The following is a 20,946-nucleotide window of genomic DNA, read 5'->3' on the forward strand; positions in this document are numbered from 1 at the left end:
AAAAAAAAAACTATTATGCACTCTTTGAAATTAATATTAATTAGTCATCAATGGTCTGTACGAGGATCCTAGAAAATTCAAGATTATTTTTGTCAAAACATTCTACAAAAAAAAGTTACTCTTATGCACTCTTTGAAATTAATATTAATTAGTCATCAATGGTATGTATGAGGATCCTGAAAGAGAATTAGCTGCGTAAATCTGCGAACTTTGGACCCTTATCCCGAATAAATCGGAAAACGTCGCTAATTATATGCCTGTGTAAACAAAGAAACGAGAAAATAGGTTTAAAAAACATTTTTAAGTGCTTTTTGGGGTTTTCGCCTCATTCTGCGACGTTCCTGTTTACGATTCAGGATCATTAGCGAAAGATTCTTTTTCATTCAATTTGTTGACCGTCCCCTTATGAACGCCTGTGATCGAGGTTTTTACTGTTAAGACATGAGTTTAAGCATAATCATGCGATAGTTTTTGCGCAAGAGCGGCCAGAAAAAAATAGTCACTGTTCATCATCACATTGTAACTGTTAATGAATCCAATACGTTTTTCTACACATTCCGTATAGAACTAATATACAGTAGACCCTCATTTTACGCGGGGATTACGTTCCACGGAAATGCCGCACAAATTGAAACCGCGTAAATTGAGACCTAATAATTGTGTTAAAATAAGGGTTTATTCCTTAGATAACAAAATACTCCATTCTAGTGATGATTAATTGTACATTAAGTGTAATGTGTACTTATAAAGGGGAGTTTATAAAAAGGAGCTGGCTATGATGGTCTTTTGGCTGTCATTAAGAATTTTTCTATGTAGTTTTTTGCAAAGCATTAACGTATTTATGATCACTCGCGTCATTTCCATAATAGAATCTTCCTTCACTAACAAATCAGAAAGATCATTTCTAATGTTTAGGAATGGCTCAAAATGTTCAATGTGAACGTTTTCGTTGTGTCTCACTGACGTCGGTATCCTCATTCAATTTGGCCTCCTTTGTCACTTCTAAAAGATTCCAGTGAGTTGTGAACTGTTTGAGTTGAATAACTTTACTTCTGGAAAGAGCTGTAGAACCAATCGCAGTAACTATCTCCAGTGACACAAGCTCGATTATTAGCGCGCAGAAATGCAATTGATTACGCGTAATCTGCAATCTTTAGAAGTTTGGATTTTGAAAGCGTGACAATTTTAACTGTTTGAATTGCCGCATCTGCGTAAAAGCGAAACTCATCCGCGTAAAATAAAATAAAGGTGTCAAATTTTTAACCGCGTATAATCGAAACCGCGTAAAACGAGGGTATACTGTATATTTTTTTACAAGCTATTGAAAGCTTACGCACGAAAATTAACAGGAAACTATTTTCACGAAAATGACACAAAGTCAATTTTCTGTGAAGCTGTAACCAAGAAGCTCTATATGTGACTTTAAATCGAGTGGTTACTCTTTTCTTCATATATGCTTGCTCTTTTTATGTGTTTTTACAGAGTTTTCAGTAAAACTATTACCGATGAACTTGATCAGCAATATAAAAAGGTGTAGGTTTTTGCTTCCTTTTCAAATTATTTTACAGAAAATACATGATAACATTTGCATTATTATTAAGATACATAGATTAGAACAAAAAGAATGTCCACCGAGAGACAAAATTTACATTTCGACATTTTTTACTAATCAGTTTCTGCTTAAGTTCTTACTTCCGGAAAAAGGTTCGTACTTGCAATAATTTAGAGTAATTTGGCTATTTGGTTAGTGTTTTGATCGCATTATTTTTTTCTTTTATTTTGTTTCACTCCTTTAATATCGTACCGATATCCTAACTATTTACAATTCCATTAGAGTAACCTCAAATTATGTTGATAAACACAACATTCATTTACTTTGCCATGCATAGTACGTTTAACATAAGTAATATTTTCAAGAAAAAGCTTCTGACGCGACATAAAAGCCAATCTATACTTTTGTCTGGCTAGATATCAAAAAATAAACGCATAAACTTGTCGCTTATTTGGATGTGTTCCAAAACAGAAAATGCTTCTAGAAAACTGATGTAGCATTGTCATGTTGAGGAAGAAACTCTGAAAAATGCTCTGAAGATAAGTTTTCGTTTTTCCTTAGAACAAAACGCTTTCTTTTGCTATCAGCGTTTCTTAAGTTTCAGAACGCATACATATTATCAGCATAATGTTGTTTCCTTATATACATAAATTGTTCGAAGAGGTTTTCTTGACAAAAAAAGTACCATCATTTGTCAGTGAAATGATGGAAAGTAAAACATATATTGTGTCTCATTTCCCTCAAATTCGTAAATGATATCACATTTGGTGCGTTACCTGTATAACCTAGGTTCTCACTGGGTGCCGTGGTTACCTAGGATGCCGTAGGAAGAGGCGAGGGGTGCCGCGAAGTTTTCATGTTATCAATATTGTCTATGTTCGGTGGGTTTGGTAAATAAGGTCAAACAGACCAAAAGGGCTAATCTCCCTCCCCCCCCCCCCTTTTTTAACGTGGCCTGGTAAAAATCGCCAGATCTTGACTTCATATTCATCAGAAATCCTAAATGATGATAAAGCATTATCAACAATCAATTTTGTAGCCGGACAAAAGTGCAGCAAAAGTTATTTACAGAAGCGTAATACAATAAAATCTGTCTACAACCTTACTGTTGGGACTGAAAAAAAATATCGTAATAGACAGGTTATCGTTATAGACGATTTGATTATTCATGCTGACATTTTGCTGAGGCCAAAAAAAAAAATGTTAAAGACAAGTTATTGTTATAGACAGTATCGTTCTACACAGGTTTCACCGTATAAAAACTACCTGACCATATTTTGTTGTAAAATTTGTTTCTACATGGTTCACCCCGTGCCAACGAGAGGCCATGTCAGCCTCGTCGGAAACAAGGGACCCGACTCCGAATTTCAGTAGTATACATTTGTCAAGTTTTAGGGGTGAAGGATGATCCCCGGTGACCAAACTGACGAGAGGTCGGCCTTGGCACTCAGCGGCCGTAGGCTCACAGTAGATTGCTAGTATAAAAAGTTGTTCATTGATCTTGTAATCTATTTTATGTAGCTCACAAATTTGCAAAGATAAATGCCACTGCGTACCGTCTTTTTTTTTTTTCCCACTGATTTGACAACCAAGAAAAATAGGTTGTTAACCGTTAAGGCCGTGGTTAGCCATCTTAACGCTCTGGTGTCTTTAAAATACTTCGGAGTATCAATTGGATGATATGATTATGAAATATTTTAGGTTTTGAAACTTAATGTAGCCATATTTGGCACATTTACGCACTTACCTTAATATTAGAGATGGACTATGGTGCCATGAAAAAACTCCGATTCAAAAAGTTTTGAGAACCCCTGATCTAAAGGTAACGTATAATGTGTTTAACAAAGCGTTTAATACATTACGTGTGTTCAAATGGAGAGGTACTAAACGCCACAACAACGTAACCGGTAAGATATTTGTGTATGCTACTATGATAGTGCGATATATCTAAAGATGCGATTGTAGTATCCAGCTTAAGGGGAGAGATCGGAGCATACTCCGATGCTCGCATGCGCAGGGGAGATTAGGGACTCTGAAGAAAGCTCTTACAAAGAGCGCCATCTAATTAACCGTCCTTTTTGACGAAAGAGATCCTTTTCTTGTAGAATTCCTTGAACACAAGAGCATCTATAACTCCAGTGTGCACTGTGAGACACTTCAAAGTCTACGCAGGGTCATCGAGAACAAAAGACCAGGGCGGCTCGCGAGGAATGGTTATGCTCCGCGATGATGCGCGTCCACACCTCTCCAGGATCTTTCTGGCGGCACTGGTCAAAATTCAAGTGGTATGAGCTTGACAATCCACCCTACGGCCACGGACATATCACCCGGCGATGTCTATGAGATTCCTCTTTCAAACACCATTTGAAACTGAACTTGAACGTAGGACCCAACTATGACATGAAATGGCTCTGAAATAATTATCCGACGGATTCAATTTTAGTATCTTTCGAAAAAGCTCGCAAAAAATACACCTTTAGAAGATTATTGCCTTTGAATTTTAAACCTACCAATGCTGTAAAGTCACCAGGAGAAATATTATGTGCGTTTTTATGTAAAGAACAGAAATATTAAATCTGAAATTGTTTTTAAAATATTGGAAACAATATTTTATCGTCTGCCTCGAGCTCAGTTTTAATTAGCGTAAATAAAATCATTGAGAAGAAAGATATGTAACCATTTTGTTCTCTACTGACTACCAAACGGCACCACCTTGAAGGTCATGGATTTAGACAAGATCCTAGATATAGGTCAATTTTCACTAGGTTTGAGCCCATGTAAAGCAGTTTGACTCCATAGGCCCTATGGGGAAGTTGTAGTAGAATTTTAAATGAAATTGTTAAAGGACTTAGATTTTTGCGTTGTGTGAAATATGTATGTATAACCCATTCGTATCACGATCCTCCCCAGTTTGTGCACGTGCATAGAAAAAGGTAATGTATCCATGGTGACTTATCATCTGGGATTGGAGATATAAAAATGTTACCTGGAGGAATGAGGACACAAATTGTAGATAAAAAGACGATACATTTACTGTTACTTTGGGGACATGACTGGCTGGTGCGGATGCCGGCGATCTCCTTCCATTAACTCCACATATATCCGGACTCCAGAAAAAAATGGTCGATCACACAATGGAACGCTTCATATCATCACTTTGGGCATGGTTCAGTTCGTATATCACAGTTCTGATCCCGGTGAGCAGCGGGCAGCCCTGCCCTATCCATTCCTAGAGGACCTCTTTCTCATTCACGAAACGCAGTTGAAGAGTCCATGCGAAATTCCACGCTCTCGGGTCATTTATATCTTTCACTATTCAGGACCGTAGTGGAGCGTTCAGGCGATTCTTACATGTCCGCCGGTCATCTGATGTAGAACTTATTTCATGGAGATTCCATTTTTATAAAAAAAAGACGGGTGATGATAATTGTTGAAGAAAAAAAAGGAGACACGACGATACAGGCAACGGATGTGGCTCAACTGACTTTTTCCCACGTGCGCCACAGCCGAGCTCAACTCTGTGTTGCCATACACATTTTTAAAACATTTCGACCGAAGTGCTTCTTCTTCTGTCCTAGAGCAATGGAGGTCAGCGTTGCGTACATAGAGATGAAGGATAGTGGAGAAAGAGAGGAGATCCGTAAAATATATGTCGAGCTTCACGACAGGCCCTATTCGGCTGCACCTGGGGTCCAAAGTTGAGAATTCGACCCCTTCTTTTCTTTAGAATTACCATTTTTACCCCTTTTCTGCTATTGTACTGCAGTATGAGCTATTTGCATGCACTTACCCTTGAATTAATTACGATGTATACTAATTTTTAATAAATGGTTCTCAAGTTTAAATTGGATACTACTTTTAATTTCAAAAACTTGATTGCCAAACTACATAGTTACAGGATATCATTTATCGTTTGCAAATGAAATTTATTATTTTAGTTTTGTATTAATTATTTGCTAGTAAAAAGTATTAATCATTTGGTAATAAAGACATTAACTTTATATTTATCGTCGCCTATCAAAGATATTCCACAATGATAAGCAAAAAATGGGAGAGGAGAAAAACTCTAATTTATTTCGCATGGCACTTAAAAAAAAAAAAAATACAAAATTGATTCGATTTTTCAAGTCACTTAAATAATGTCTATCAATAAATAGGTGTTCCTCTTCCACTCGTTGTATTTACAAAAGATATTGAATGTGTCGAGGCACCGAACATAGTATCGAAGTCTGAAATTCCAAAGGTAACGCCCTCGCATTTCTTGGGTCAAACTAGCAGCTTTGGACCCTCGTTATAGCCAAACAAGGGCCTATGCAGTCAAACCGCATTACTTGGGCTCATGCCTAGTGGGAATGGACCTATGTGCAGAATTTTGTCCAAATCCGTGACCTTCAAGGTCGTGCCGTTTGGCCGTGAGAAAAAATAAAACTATTGCTTTCAACTTCAGGTTTTTTTTGGTAATCGGGGTATTTAAAATTTTTCCTTTTCATTTATTTTTTCGCGATCTGTCGGAAAATTTTACACACACACACACACACACACACATATATATATTTGATTCGTGCCTAATTGTTGAACGCACGTCACTTGGCATAAATTTTATTTTCGACGTAGACCATGCAAAATTGGGCGACGCAACAAGTACATAAATAAATATTTTTTAAAGAAGTTTTGCTTTACTGTTTCTAAAAAGGAAAGAAAATAATAGCAATGTTAAAGTTTTATATTTTACGCATTAATGATTATTTACAATAAAAAGAAATGTTGCTGGATATTTGCATTTATCCATGGTTTAATCAATCAATATCTAACTAATGTGAAAGTTTTATGAAAAGCTTTTGCTATGCATGTGTTTCTATATTTCTTTTAAAAAAACAGCTAAAAAGTAATTCAGAATTTTGTAATTTTCTCGAAGTTTCATCAGAAAAATATTTTTAGTTAATTTGGTTGATAAGAGAAAGTTATTTTAATTTTATCTGCAGATGTTAACGTTTTCATAACTCAAAAAATACCTCTAACAAATTGAAAAACATCATTTTATAAGTTTTTTGTCGACAGTCATTTCTTAACAAAGTTTTACCGAAGCAATTCCGCTTCAGTTCAGGAGATACGTCTGTTTTAAATTTATCCCTTGTCGCACACGCTGAGAGCTTTTTTTTTTAAATGCAAAAAATTAAAACATTTTGTTTTTTCTAGAAGTAAAATACAGGAAGAATTTTAGGAACATAAAAAAATTAAATCGGGCTATTTCTTCAAAATTTATAAGATGGACAAACACGCAGACTGACTGACACGTTTATCCGTCTCATGATCTTGTTTTCAACGTTTTATTTTTAAATATGCATATATATATACATATAGATACGTTTTTAATTATCATTATATACATATATAATAATTTTTAGGCACTTTTCTATTTTCAAAGCAATAATTTACCGTATATAAGGTTTTTATCTTTTATTTTATGCTATTTTTTTCTCTCGCTTTTTTAACATTCCAAAAAATTAGGCTAAAGGTCAAAAAAAAATTTTTTTGTATTATTTTTTTTGAGTACAGAGATCAGATTGATTAGAAATACCTAACCTAGTTTGTATGTACAATAGTGATGACATTGAAAAAGCCCCTTAAAAGATTAAGGGGAAATAATGCACCCTGATGAATCGCAGAACGTCGAATAAATTAATTTATCTGAAAATACAGAAAAAAGGTAAAAATTTTAAAAGCAATCCGCTGCTAAATAAACTTTCTATTTTATCACGCCAAACGACTTATGTTTTGAGCCATATTTACATAGAGCGCAAATCTAGACAAAACTGGTATTATTTGCTTGAATGCTTATTGATGTGCATGAAAGAAGCGGAAAGATAAAGCATAACATGTCCTTCTCGCACAAGTTTTAAAAACTAACTTTTGTTTGATACTTACTGGAAGCTTAACACTGTCAAGTTTTCCGTCTTGTACAGTCTCGGTTGGAACAATTGTAGTAACTGAAAAAGAAATGTTACAGTAAATAATAATATATATATGCATATATATACATATCTATATACACTTATAATATAAAGCAGCAGAGTTTGTTTCTTTGAACGCGCTAATCTCAGGAACTACTGGTTCGAATTGAAAATTTCTTTGTGTTGAATAGTCCATTCATTGAGGGAGGTTATAGGCTGTATAACATGACGCTATGACTAATAGGAGTGGAGCAGCAATAAAAAAAAAATGTTATGAAAACAAGAAAATTTATGTTATGATATAAAATGCTTGGAATGCAGAATATTCGTAGCCACGGTGGCTCGACCTGAAAGCGTGGGCTCCGTAATCCAGTGAGCGTAGGTTCGCGTCAGCCATGAGGCAAATCTCGAGGGTACTTTTCAGAGAAAATCTTAAACGATGCTTAAAAATGATTTTTAGGAAAAAAAATATATATGTAACATTGTCTTATTTTTCTTATTAGTTAATTTTATTATTAGTTAATTAATAACATAAAACTGAAGAGTTTGTTTGTTTGAACGTGCTAATCCCAGGAACAAATGGTTCGAATTGAAAAATGATTTTTTGTGTTAAATAGCCCATCCATTCGCAAAGGCAATAGGCATCAAATCAAGCTATGACTAATTGGAGTGCAGTAGGAATAAAAAATGTTATAAAAACGGGAAAAATTATATCTATACTAATATTGTGAGGAGTGTTTAATTGAACGCGCTAATATCAGGAACTACTGGTTTGAAGTGAAAAATTATTTATGTGTTGAATAGTCCATTTACTGAGGAAGGCTATAGGGTATTGTTTTAAAATCAGATTGACCGAAATATTTGTAATTGCAAATTAAATGTTTAATTAATTCTTTAGTTCTATGAATTCCTAATAGATGGAGGGGTAAGTTAACTCTTCGAGAGGGCGCTGGCCGTCAGTGTCAAGAACTGTGAGGAATCATGCCCATGTTACGCTGTTGTGATCAGCGAATGTATTTTTGAATGCACTTTTTTGCGATGTTCAGGTACATAATTTGATTTTGTAGGATTTTTCGATTGGGTTTTGTTTTCCTTATTTCTTCAACGTTTGCTTTTGTTCTTATAGTTAAAAATAGTTATTTAACTAAGCAAATAATTTGATTTGTCGTATAATTTAATTGTAATTGTTGATTATACCCTTTTTATTATATCATTGTTTATTTGGCGAAACACTTTGAATTGCAGGGGAGGGGGGGGGGGGACTATTCTTTCGCAAAAAGGGCAGGATTAGGGTAGCGTGGTTGCTTGGCGCGTCTAGCGATGAACTATGTAGTTGAAGGATTACTTTGAGTTTTAAAGCTACAGTTAATATTTTTTAGTTTTAAATTCTAAAGAGCCTTTAATAGATCTTTTGAAAAGGTGCGTACGCATTTTAGTTAAGAAAAATGATCATCTCACATCAGAAGGAGGTCGGGGGTGGGCGTGTATTTTTTTGCTCAACAACATTCGTTTAATTCTTCGCACGAGCATCGCCGTGCGGATATATATATATATATATATATATATATATATATATATATATATATATATATATATATAAAAACAATTGCAAAAAGTGGTTAAGGTTTATTTTTAACATTAACCATATAACTACTAAAGTAAGAAATAACAACGTCAAAAAGCACAAATTGCATATTACTGCAGACACGTGTTTCGGCGTTACAAGGAACGGCTTTTTCAGTGCAAACGAAATGAACTTACGGATGAAAAGACGTCCGACAAATCCCTTTTGTGAACTAGGTTAGTTTTCTCATGTTTAGTGTGACAGCAATTGATAATAGCGAAATAAAAGTTAAGCGTAAAGATAACAAGTGTACTGAGTAGATCATAGATAAAAATTATTACCTTATAGTTTACTAAAAAAGATAACTTTTAATGAATAATTTGACATTTTATGCGTTTAATGACTATTGGACACTGGATGAGAACTATCCAATGAAAATGTATCGAAAAACTATGCATACATAGATAATGATTGGTAAAAAAGTGGCCATTACATGCAATGTACAGAAAACTCTGTTATGTCATCCAGATTCCTCTGTTCCGTCTTTGTTATAGACTCATCAGACTGCACTAAGTAAACTTAGCTACTTTCCCCATAAGAAGTGTACAACATTAAGAAATTCAATGTATGAAATATGATTTTCGCAGAAAAAAATAAAATAAGCAAATACATTCGTACTTTGATATATATATATATATATATATATATATATATATATATATATATATATATATATATATATATATATATATATATATATATATATTAATCGTCGGTTTAGAGGAAAAACTCACTAAGTTCATTTTGAGATGTTAGAACCTTTGGATTTGGATTAATCATTTGCTAATTAATCCAAATGTGCTAACACCTGGAAATGGACTTAAAATGCAACGACCCGCAGACATTTCGTACATACTGTCTGACCATCGATTACATGGAAAGGTTAATATCCGGTTTATAGGCGGAAATGAACACATCTATTAGTTTGCAGGGGTGAGAGTTTGTTCGTCACAGATGTGCGCTTTTGCCTATTTAGACGCAGTTTGTGCAAATGACAGTTCGTTCACCGAATCATTTCTTAACTCTTTAAGACCGGGAAGGGGGGAATTTTTTACTACAGTTAGGTCCTGACTTTTTCGATCAAGCTATTTTGGAAATGGAATCGTCCACTCTGAGACCCCCTCGTCGCAGCATCTCGTCAGTTCTTGTGTGCACTAATTACAGGAGGCGTGGTAAGCGGTCACCTTAATCGCTGTCGCGCTTCAGGCGTGCAGCCTTTTTCGCTATTTCCCTAGGCTAGTGTTTATCGCGTATGTTGGTTCAGCTGTCTGCGATCTATAGACACATGGGATGTTTTAAAATTAGGAATAAAACATCTGAATTGCAAAAAAAAATATTCAAAAATCAAAAGCAACTTCGGAATGAAGAATTTCAAAGGGAAAAAATAGAACAAGTCGTGTGAATGAAAAAGAATGAATATAAAAGTTTCTTCATTTCCCCCTTCCTCCCGAAATGCGGGCATCTTGACAAGTTATTAGCTATCAATCCTTGTAGTTGTATTACCATTGGGAATTGTACATCACTGTCACTTGTCCCATCAGTTGAAAATACTTCGGTCGGAAGAAAGGATCTTTGAGGTGGTCTCACAGCGTGACTTTCCATCAGTTCCTAACCATATTGCTAATAAGTTCGTTTTTTTTTTTTTTTTGTTTTTTTTTTTTTTTTTTGGATATCATGTTCAGCCTACAGCGCAAAATGCCTAACCTTTCTAGCAGCTTTAGTTTTTGGAAACATTTCTCCCGATTTCGATTGATTAAAAAAGTTTGAGCACAGCCAATAACTTTTATTCTTCTGCAGAATAATAAATTATAAAACATATAGTTATTTTTAATACATGTTCTCCTTTTTTATAAAGTTATTGAAAAAGGCTATAATAAAATTATAAAGCATTCTTTTTTCAGAAATATAAATATTTTTTAGATTTTTAAGAGACATATTTTAGAATTACAGAAAATCAGAAAAAATATATGTAACAGGGGCATGGCGAGAGAAGGTTTGCCGGGTTGATTCCCAAATCCCTTAACTTTCGCATATTGATTGTAAATCTTAATATATCTTATACACATATATTAGTCGCCTTCAACGCGTAGATAATATTAATCATAAATAAGAACATTACAGTTCAAGCACAAGCTTAAGATTTATTATGCAATAATTTAAATTTTCTAATTTCAATCAATTCCATTTGCACAAACTGATGAGAATAATTACTGAAAGAATGAACTATTTTCAAACATTTGGAAGAAATTGCACCCCTATCTCTTTTCCATTTCTGAGTATACTACGGACAAGTAATAAAAGCTATCCCAGTCAGGAGAAAAAAAAAGGAAAGTTAAAAGAAAATAATAGAAAGATAATTTTTCAAGAGTAATAATAAAAAAAAAAAAAAAAAAATCTTTTCCTCAAAAAACGGGGGTTAAGAGAATGCTTAGTGGGGAATCCACGAAATCTTATTTATTTCCCCCCTTTTTTCTTTTTAAAAATAAAACTAGTCTATGTAATTGGATTTTGACATTACTTATTAAATGACAGATAAAAATGGAGTTTGGCGTCAAAATTTGGGATGAATAGCCACCGTAGACTAACTCTTCCAGAGCCGGATTTAGTGGAGGGCAGGCGGGGCTACTGCCCCGGGGCCTCCACAATAAAATTTTTACAAAATATCCTAGCTTTCACGGGTTGAAAATATCGGATATGTACATATATATCAAAATATTCGGATATACAGTAGAAGACCATTATAACGCACACCTTGGGACCAGAGCTTTTGCGTTATACAGGTTTTTGCGTTATATAGGTCATTTCACAAATTTTGAAACTAAAGTTCAGAATATGTCTCTATATTAGCACTTCAGAATGAGTTTTATCTGCAATGAGTATTAAAGCACCAACATTACAATTAGTTATTCACAAATAAATATGTTTCACAATCAAACGAAAGTGCATTATCCTGCACTTCTGCTAGCTTCTTGGTTTGCATAACAGCTGCATTTGCAAGAGCCATCTGGTATTTTCTGTTTACTATAAGGGGTGTACTAATTTCCATTTAAAAGCTTTGGATTAAGATGGAAAGATGAAAAACTGTTTCAAAATAACAATTTTTATGTTTGCATGACAAAACAGAGGTATTTTTTTAACTTCAAAACCTATTGTTTACTTCTGGAAAGTTGTACGGTTTATAGAGAATTGCGTTATATAGGTCGGCGTTATAATGGTCTTCTACTGTATATCAAAGTATCGGATATTTTCGAAAATATGATGATCTTTTCGAACCCTGATTAGGGGCCTCCACTCCTTCGTTTGCCCCGGGGCCTCCACACTTCCAAATCCGGCCATGAACTCTTCCAATTATAATCTTCATTCCAATGAAATAACATAAGAAAAATTCAGTTTTTTTTTTGGAGTTTTTTGGTTTTATTCCCTCAAAATAAATTAATACGTGAAATCAATCCGAGTAGAAATAATTTTTCAGTCGATTGTTAATTTTTAACTCTGAAAAGTGAGAGGGCAAGGCCCCTTTACTTTTGAAAGTAAGGAAAAATTGCCCCCCGCCCCTCCAACCCATAAACACACAAGTTGCCATGGTTATCGTATATAACTAGCTAATCGAATATGATAAAGATGAGAGCATACAACTTTTTAACATAGAAATGCGATGCAACTCTGAAATCGCTTAATTATTGACAACAATTTCATATTGGGGGAAGGAGGGTGACATTTGTTTTCTCTTAAAAAATCAATTAATTCTAAATAAGTGCTAAAAGTGTAAATGCAACAGATGTAGAAGCACATATTTAGATTTTCTTTATATTTATCAGTAAGTAAAATGCTGTATGACATGATTTTAAAAAAAATATTCCCTAAAATGTATTCTGATGATGTTTTCCTGAATAATGCCATTTATACAGAAGTAAATATGTACTTTAATTTGTTTGAAGAATTTAACAATTAATTTATATTTTCAAGGAAACAAAATTGTGGGATGTGCTACTGAAAGCAAGAGATAATGTCTTTTTAAATTGATTAAATGATTTTAGGAAAGAATTAAATCCGATTTTTTTGGTGTTTGTTACACTACAATCGTTAAAGGAATATTACAATGTGACTTAGCGCCATTAGAAATTTCTGTTTATCTCACTTCAGAGACAACTGTTTTTGAAGATTTAAGCAGATTGTCATTTTTCACCTTTTTTTTTTTTTTTGTAAATCATAGTTCTGAATTTACATGTTGACAAACTGACTGAATTTCCCAAATTAATGAATAACATGTTGTTCAGAAGAAAACTAGAAAATGCTATTTTGTGATTAAATTTTTATAAGAGCAAATATATATTATATTGCTAGCAAGTATCACTTTACTCAAAATTTTGAACTCTAAAGGTAAAGTGGATAATACGGTAGTTTGTAAATTGTATAATATCGCAACAAAATTCTTTTCTTTTGACCATTCTGAGAGAACTAGTATCTAAGGCATCTTCTTTAGTCACCCGTGCGACCTGAATACTGGAGTTGGTCGACCCATGCATTTATTTTTACATGTTATGTGTGTTTTAAGTCCTTATGGAATTATGACCTCCTATCTCACTTTTTGTGGGGCGCTACTGTTTGGGTAACAGTTGTGTGGTGGGGTGCAGTATATTTTCACGAGCAAGTTAAAGCTCTGGGCAGATTTGTTTTGTTTGGATGCCTTCCAATCTCTGATTTTCTGAGTAATACTTTATGTTTCTAAAACTGAAAAGAAATAATTACATTTGGGTTGTAAAATAAAAATAATGAAAATAGAAAAGGTTAATAGATGGGGAAATATTGCAAGTAGTAATTGTACACCCGTGTTTCGAGATTCCTTGTAAACCTGAAGCATGTATATGCAGTTATTTGCAAAGTTTGTGCTTTAATGTTGTACGAATTATAAAAATTATACAAAACATTAATTTATAAATCCTAGAATAGAATTTATTTTTAAAAAAGTGGTACAAAAAAGTGAGGATTAGAAGTGGAGGAAATTGAAACGAAATCGTACAACGAATTCATCTTTTCTCATTTTTTGAGGAAGCCAAGCGACATCAAGTCATTAGCAGCTCCCCATTCATGCAGTTGTCGCTATCACTTGCTAAATAGCTATCGGCTAGAAGAAAGGGTCTTCTTCGGGGAGGTCTCGCAGTAGGGTGTCTTCTTCTACCCACCACCCCTGAATTCGCAGAACTCGGCCGGGTACGGGCGGGCTCGGATCTAAGTTACAAAGCCGTATACGGCCGGCCTCGGTCTTAAGGAGAAACCTTATCTATATTAAATCTGTATCCTTAATACAAAACTTAATTGATACATTTTTAACAACATAATTTTGCGCATATCATTTTGGTTCTACTTTTCCTGACGAAATGAAAACATTGTATTTTTTTTTTCCATAGAAACTGTTTGTTTCCACTCTTTTTCAACTTAGAGAATGCAATAAATTAATTAGGCACTAGTAACATTATAAAACGTGTGAATCAAAATCCCGTCGCTATTTTTACTTCTCCCTGCTAGATTCATTCAGATGGAATCGTCTTAAGGGGAGTCAGTACCCTCTATACCGTCAATGTTAATTTGCACAGGTTCATGTACCTTTTTCTGAAAATCTATTAAAGATACAAGTATGAATTTTTTTCTGTACCTCAAGTTGACTCTGTTCTCTATACTGAAGTAAAATTTTACAGAAAGAAAGCTTAGTTTTTTTGTAAAACATTCTAATGTGTAAGTCACTGTATTTGTTTCAAAAAATACCATCTTGCCACACAAAATCAGCTCTATAAAAAAAAAATAATTTTCGAATATGAGAAAAAGTTAACTTCAGTATATGCAGTTAGATGTATGGAATAGGTGGTAAAAATTTCAAAGCCTAACACAATTTAGTTTCTGAGAAAAAGGAACATTTAGTTTCAAAAATACCATTTCGAGATATTGCAATTTAAAGGGGAAAATCATACCTCATCAAAATAGGTTTTACATTTTTTAAAGCTTATTTTAACTTACTTCTAATATGAGCACGTTCAAGATGTTTGTATCATTAAAAAGGTATTGAAATGGAGTTCCAAAATATATAAAAATCAAGAAATCGAATTTTCGAAAGTATTTAGGGTACTGACTCCCCTTAACTTGAACAATTGCCAAATTACATACAATCCGTGATCAAACAGTAGCTGCAATATATACGTTAGTAATACGTCTTTATTGTATACAATGTGTTATATTACGCTTTATTCCTATTTATATGCCTATATTAAAAAGAAATTTAAAAGATTGTAATGAGACAGGGAAAAAATAAGTTAAGATATAGAGAAAAAAAACCATGTATGAGCTTAATCAGTCGTTACCACTTAATCACGGAATCGATTGACGGCTTTTCTTCAGATGCAGCAGAGCTAGGTAGGTGATAAATGGGAAACAGTTGTCTTTAATTACGGTCGCACCTTCATGCCTTTCCGCTAATGATGCACTAATTACCCCACTTTTAAGATGAAAGACGGACATAACTTTCATGACAAAAGAGCGGTGAAAAATAAGCGTTGTTGTCGATTGCCACAATTTTTGTTTTAGTTGAATCACTTTAATGATTACAAGCAGGTAAAACACAGTGTTCTTTACTGGATAACGACATTTTTGGTGTTTCTTTTGATTGCAGTTGCGAGGGTAATTGGTGCTCGGCGTTTATTTGTTTCTTTTGCTCTCGTTTTCTGGAGGCACCTGAAATTCAGTATTGTTGAAGATAAACTTTTGGGAAAAGGTTCACACATATCAATAACTATAAGTGCATTAAAGAATGACTCTATTTTTCAAATTATTTTAAGAGGACATGAGTAATCAAAAATGGTTGCAGTTGAAAGAAGGATAAAAGATTTGGACTGAATAGGCAGATTTATAAAACAAGTTTTATTTAATCTAATTTTATCCATTCAGAGTGATATTTAGTTCTTGGACTTTTATTTTATACTGGAAATTAAAAATTGAAATTGTAGCATTTTGAGGAAAAAGTATAGGCCGAATAATTATTTTTTTCATGAAAAGAAATGCTCTTTCGATTTTGAGAATCATATTTTATAGAACTTAATAATCGATAGTTTAGAAAAAAACTAAAGAATAATTAATTTAAATAAATACCTTTTGTGCTGAACAGTAAATAAAGAAAAAGCATCGTCAGAAAAGCACAAATTCGCATATAACTGCTAACTGGTGTTTCGGCGTTATAGGGAACGCCTTTTTCAATGCCAGAAGTAATGAGCTTATGGATGAAAAGATATCCGTCAAAAGTTTTTTCGGATTAGCTGTTATCTGCGAATTTACTGCAGTTATATGCGAATTTGTGCTTTTCTGACGTTGTTTTTCCTTACTTTAAGGAATAATTGTTTGTTGAGATGATGTAACTTTAAATTAATTGAGTAACTTTACTGTTTTTATTTTTTAAGGTTACAGTGGACACTTTTTTTTTCACTTATTGATCAAGATTACTAAAACTTTGTGCGATTGTATAGTTATTACATCTAAAACAAAAAAAAAATGGTGCAAAAAAATGAATACTTTTTCAGAAATTTAAAATTAAAAAAAGATTTAACGAAAAAATTAACATTTCATATTGTTCCATGCGCACTTTTTTTTTAAGCTTTGACGTTCCACTTGTTTTTCAATTATTAGGCAAATTTACGCATTACATGATGTGTTTTTTGAGACAGTTTAAAAAATTGCTGAAAATGACATTTTATGTGAAATTTTCAGCAAATATGACGATTTTAACAGCAAAAGAGTTAAATTTCTAATTTTACATAACGTCATTACTGAAATTCAAGCGTACAACTATAACTAGATATAATTCGAATGTGTTTCCGAAGTTTTATTGTAATCTGACAGAAATTGTGGTGCATGGAACATTTTAAGTTTTTTTTTTTTTTTAATGAAACTAGTGACTATGAAAATAGCTTATTTACGAAGTGTTACGTAAATAATGATGTAAACAGAGGGATGTGATCACGGATGTGCAAAACAAAACTAACGCATAATTTATTAAATAATGCATGGAATGAAATAAATATTGTCGCCCTGAATCAGTAGCTGATATAGTAAAAAAAAAAAAAAAAGGCTAAAACATTTTTCGACTTTTTGCTCAATTTTCGGAATTTTTAGTGTCCTCGTGTAGCCTTAATTTAACGTGTTGATGTGTGCCTCACATGACTTCCTTTTACTCCAATTTAATGTCATTTTCCTATTATTGGTATATTGTGATTCAATAGTTTACTCTCTAAATATCACCAACAATGGCCAAATTTAAACCAGATTTTAAAAAAATCGCCAAGTTTGTCGCCAAGTTGGCGACAAATTGGCAACCAAAAGACTGGCGATATATCGCCAAGTGTCCGCCAAATTTTAACACCACTTGAGTTTAAATCGAAATTAACAATGATTTCCCCCCAAAAAGGGGCAAAAGACCCTCTTAAAAACACACAAATGCAATCAAAAAGGGAAGTGCACAACTAGACCTCACTAGGAGTCTACGTACTAAATTTCAACTTTCTATTCCATACCGTTCTTGAGTTATGCGACATACATACGTACATACAGACGTCACGAGAAAACTCGTTGGAACTAACTCGGGAATCGCCAAAATGGATATTTCGCGTGTCACTTACCAACGTGTGGTCGAGTCGAAAGCAAAACTCATCATTCATTCGGGGGTGAGCAAAATGGATATTAAGGTCGATTTTTGAGTGAAATTTTTTTCGCGAATACAGTACTTCCTTTTTTTGTAGAAGGAAGTAAAAAAAAAAAAAAAATAATTGGAGAAGAAAACTAGAATTCATTTATAACTGGTTAACAGTCGAAGTTTGAGTTCACATTCATTCCATCATATCATTAGTACTAAAGCTTCATCGATAAGTCTCAGCTTGAATATAGTACTGAACTATTACCCATCAATAAGGATGCTTTACTTTACTGTACCTCATTCACTATATTTTAAGTGTGTCATATTGAAACGCATGTCTGACATTCTTCCTCGCATAGACAGGGTTCAAAAGGGGTTATCGGGAAAAGGATTTATTGATTTATCGTGCATGAATTATCTTATTTGTGCACATTGACTAGTCACACGGAAATAAAATCTAAGCCTTTTAAAAAACTGTTGAGTTAGAAAAATTATTTAGGGTAAGGTTATAAAGATTTAGATAAGGGGAAAACGGGAAAACAACATATTACTCGCAATATAACAAAAAAAAAAAGTCTTTAAAAACTAACTCAACCCAGTGTTATGTCCTTACATAATTAACGCTAGCAATTTAAAGACTCTGTTCTAGAGTTTTATAGACGTTTCATCGACTGAAGCAGTGATTTGAAATAAGTGATGGGCTTAAGTACGAAAATAAATCCCGCCATAGTGCTGAGAATTGTATAAATATTTTGTGCCGTTTGTTTATCAGACAGAACGTTACATTTTTTTTTTTGCAAAACGATCAATAGGATCACCATAAGAAAAGGGTCATGATACTAAGTTTTTTTTCTAAACGTTATGGGTATTTTCTTTGTTTTCAACTACTAGTTGTACCCGCATGGCTTTGCCTGTAGTAGAAAATTAAAGGGTCATTTCGTTCGACTGTATATTTACAAATAATGGATAATTCTATGTTGATTTGCTAGCCCATGTAATGGTAATTTGCTCGTCCACTTTATAATTTACTCGTTCACTTCATGATAATTTACTCGTCCATGTTATGATAATTTTTCTTGTCCATGTTGTTATAATTTGATTGATAGAATGTTCTTAAAATTGGAATAGAAAAAGAACAAAATCGAATTTCTTGAAAAATCGCTTCAAGGTGCTCATTCCTATGCTACGGGCTAATTTTGTCCCTATTTTCATGAAAGTTGACCAAACAGTCTAGGCGCTATGCGCGGAACAGACATCTAGATATCCAGACATACATCCTTTCAGTTTTATTATTAGTAAAGACAATGTTTCTATTTAAACTTTCGTTCTTGTAATAGTTTACGAGCAAGTGGATATAGTTGTGGGCGCCATTACCAGAAGTGTTTAGGTTTAACGGATAATTTCTACTGGTTATTGGAGAACCGACATAATTGGTCGTTTTATGCCTATTACAAAGCGAAAAATGAATCAGGTTACTCGTATCTACCAGTTACACATGTAGTATATTTCAGAGATCAGAGACTAACCTCAAGCAACGACCGAAGTGAAAGCAATGGGTTGCTTAATCGTTCAAGAAAAAAAATCATAATACTGCATCATTTAAAAATCATGATCCAAAAAAAAAAAAAAAGACCTGTTTTCGGTGTGAAACAATTGCATTTAATTTCAACCGCTTAATAAATAGTTTATAATTTGATTTACTACATTTAATTGGCAGGAGAAAATACTGCAAAAAAAGCATGTCAAACATAAAAGGTAGAATGTTTTGGCTCTTCTTCAAGTGATCAAAACTATTTAGTGAACTAACTGGTGACATTCTAACATTGATAATTTTAACTCATAAAACAAGTAGTGACTAAAATCACGTGTAATTACTTAAGCAGATTTCAGGTAAATTGATGGGGATGTGTTCCTTGGTGGTCAAAAAAAGATGCAAAAAATATCCATTTAACAAAATTTAATTTATTTCTTAATCAACTTAGAAATATTTGGATGAATATTGACAATGCTTACATTAAATATCCGATTCAAAAGTAATCCTGAATAAAAGTAGAAGCAGATTAGTATAAATACAGATGTATTTCAATTGCGATGCTTTTGAACAAGTTTGTTCATTTATTTACTTATTGCTTGACCACTTCTGGTGTCAAGCATGGTGACCACTTCTTCATGACCACTTCTGGTCAATGGTATGGGAATAAATATAAATATGCATAAATAAAATAAATATGCATAAATAAAATGTAATTGTGAAATGTAAGTTATTACTACCAACACTCGTTAAAATCCACAACAGTGTGTAAAACTTCTTCCTACAGAACATTAGACCCTAAATATCATTAACAGTGGATCGAATAAAAGTCTCCATTTAACTAAAAATAACAGCTTCAAACCCAGAATAACCGTCTTTTCACCACATTCTGCGGTTAATGCAGCAATACTTTTGTCTGACTTGCCATCAATTTAACTGAAATCTGTTGAGTCAATTTTTACAAAGCTTTACATACACGTTATTTTAGTCCCTACCAACTAGATTTATGTATTACTAGTGGTACCCGCACGGCTTTGTCCGTAATAGAAAAATTAAAAGGTCCCTTAGTTCGCCTGTATATTTACATATATTGTGTGGTGAATTTTCTCGCCAGTTGGCTTGTGTCCATGTTACGGTTTTACGTTACGATAATTTCGTATCTCGCCAATTGGCTTGTGCCCATGTTACGGTTCCACGTTATGTTAATTTCGCAATTTACTCGTCCATCTTATGATAATTTTGTTCTTAAAATTAGAATAGAAAATGAACCACATCGAATTTTCGAAAAATCGCTTCGAGGTGCGCACCCCCATGTTACAAACTTTGTGCCAAACTTCATGAAAATCGGCCGAACGGTCTAGGCGCTATGCGCGTCACAGAGATCCTGACAGACAGAGAGAGATCCGGATAGAGAGACTTTCAGCTTTATTATTAGTAAAGAAAATGTTCCAGGCTATCATGTAATGAGTTAGGTGACAAAATAGATTTGACCACTTGAACATGCGCCAAAAATTCTTTAATCGTTGAAAAATAAGTCATAATGCTGCACTATTTTAAATATTATTGTCCAAAAATAAGACCTGTTTTCGTTTGAAACAATTGCACTCATTTTTATCC

General features: G+C 33.5%; 1 protein-coding gene across 1 annotated transcript in view; it reads right to left on the minus strand.

Moving 5' to 3' along the window:
• Positions 1 to 20,946, minus strand: part of LOC129223105 (uncharacterized) — a 188,650-nt gene that overhangs the window by 113,739 nt on the left and 53,965 nt on the right. Inside the window, 1 exon segment of the mRNA XM_054857672.1 lies at positions 7,478 to 7,539. Within this exon segment, the coding sequence (XP_054713647.1) occupies positions 7,478 to 7,539 (62 nt within the window).

Source organism: Uloborus diversus, chromosome 5 (genome assembly GCF_026930045.1).
Source record: "Uloborus diversus isolate 005 chromosome 5, Udiv.v.3.1, whole genome shotgun sequence".
In the NCBI taxonomy this organism is placed as follows: domain Eukaryota; kingdom Metazoa; phylum Arthropoda; class Arachnida; order Araneae; family Uloboridae; genus Uloborus; species Uloborus diversus.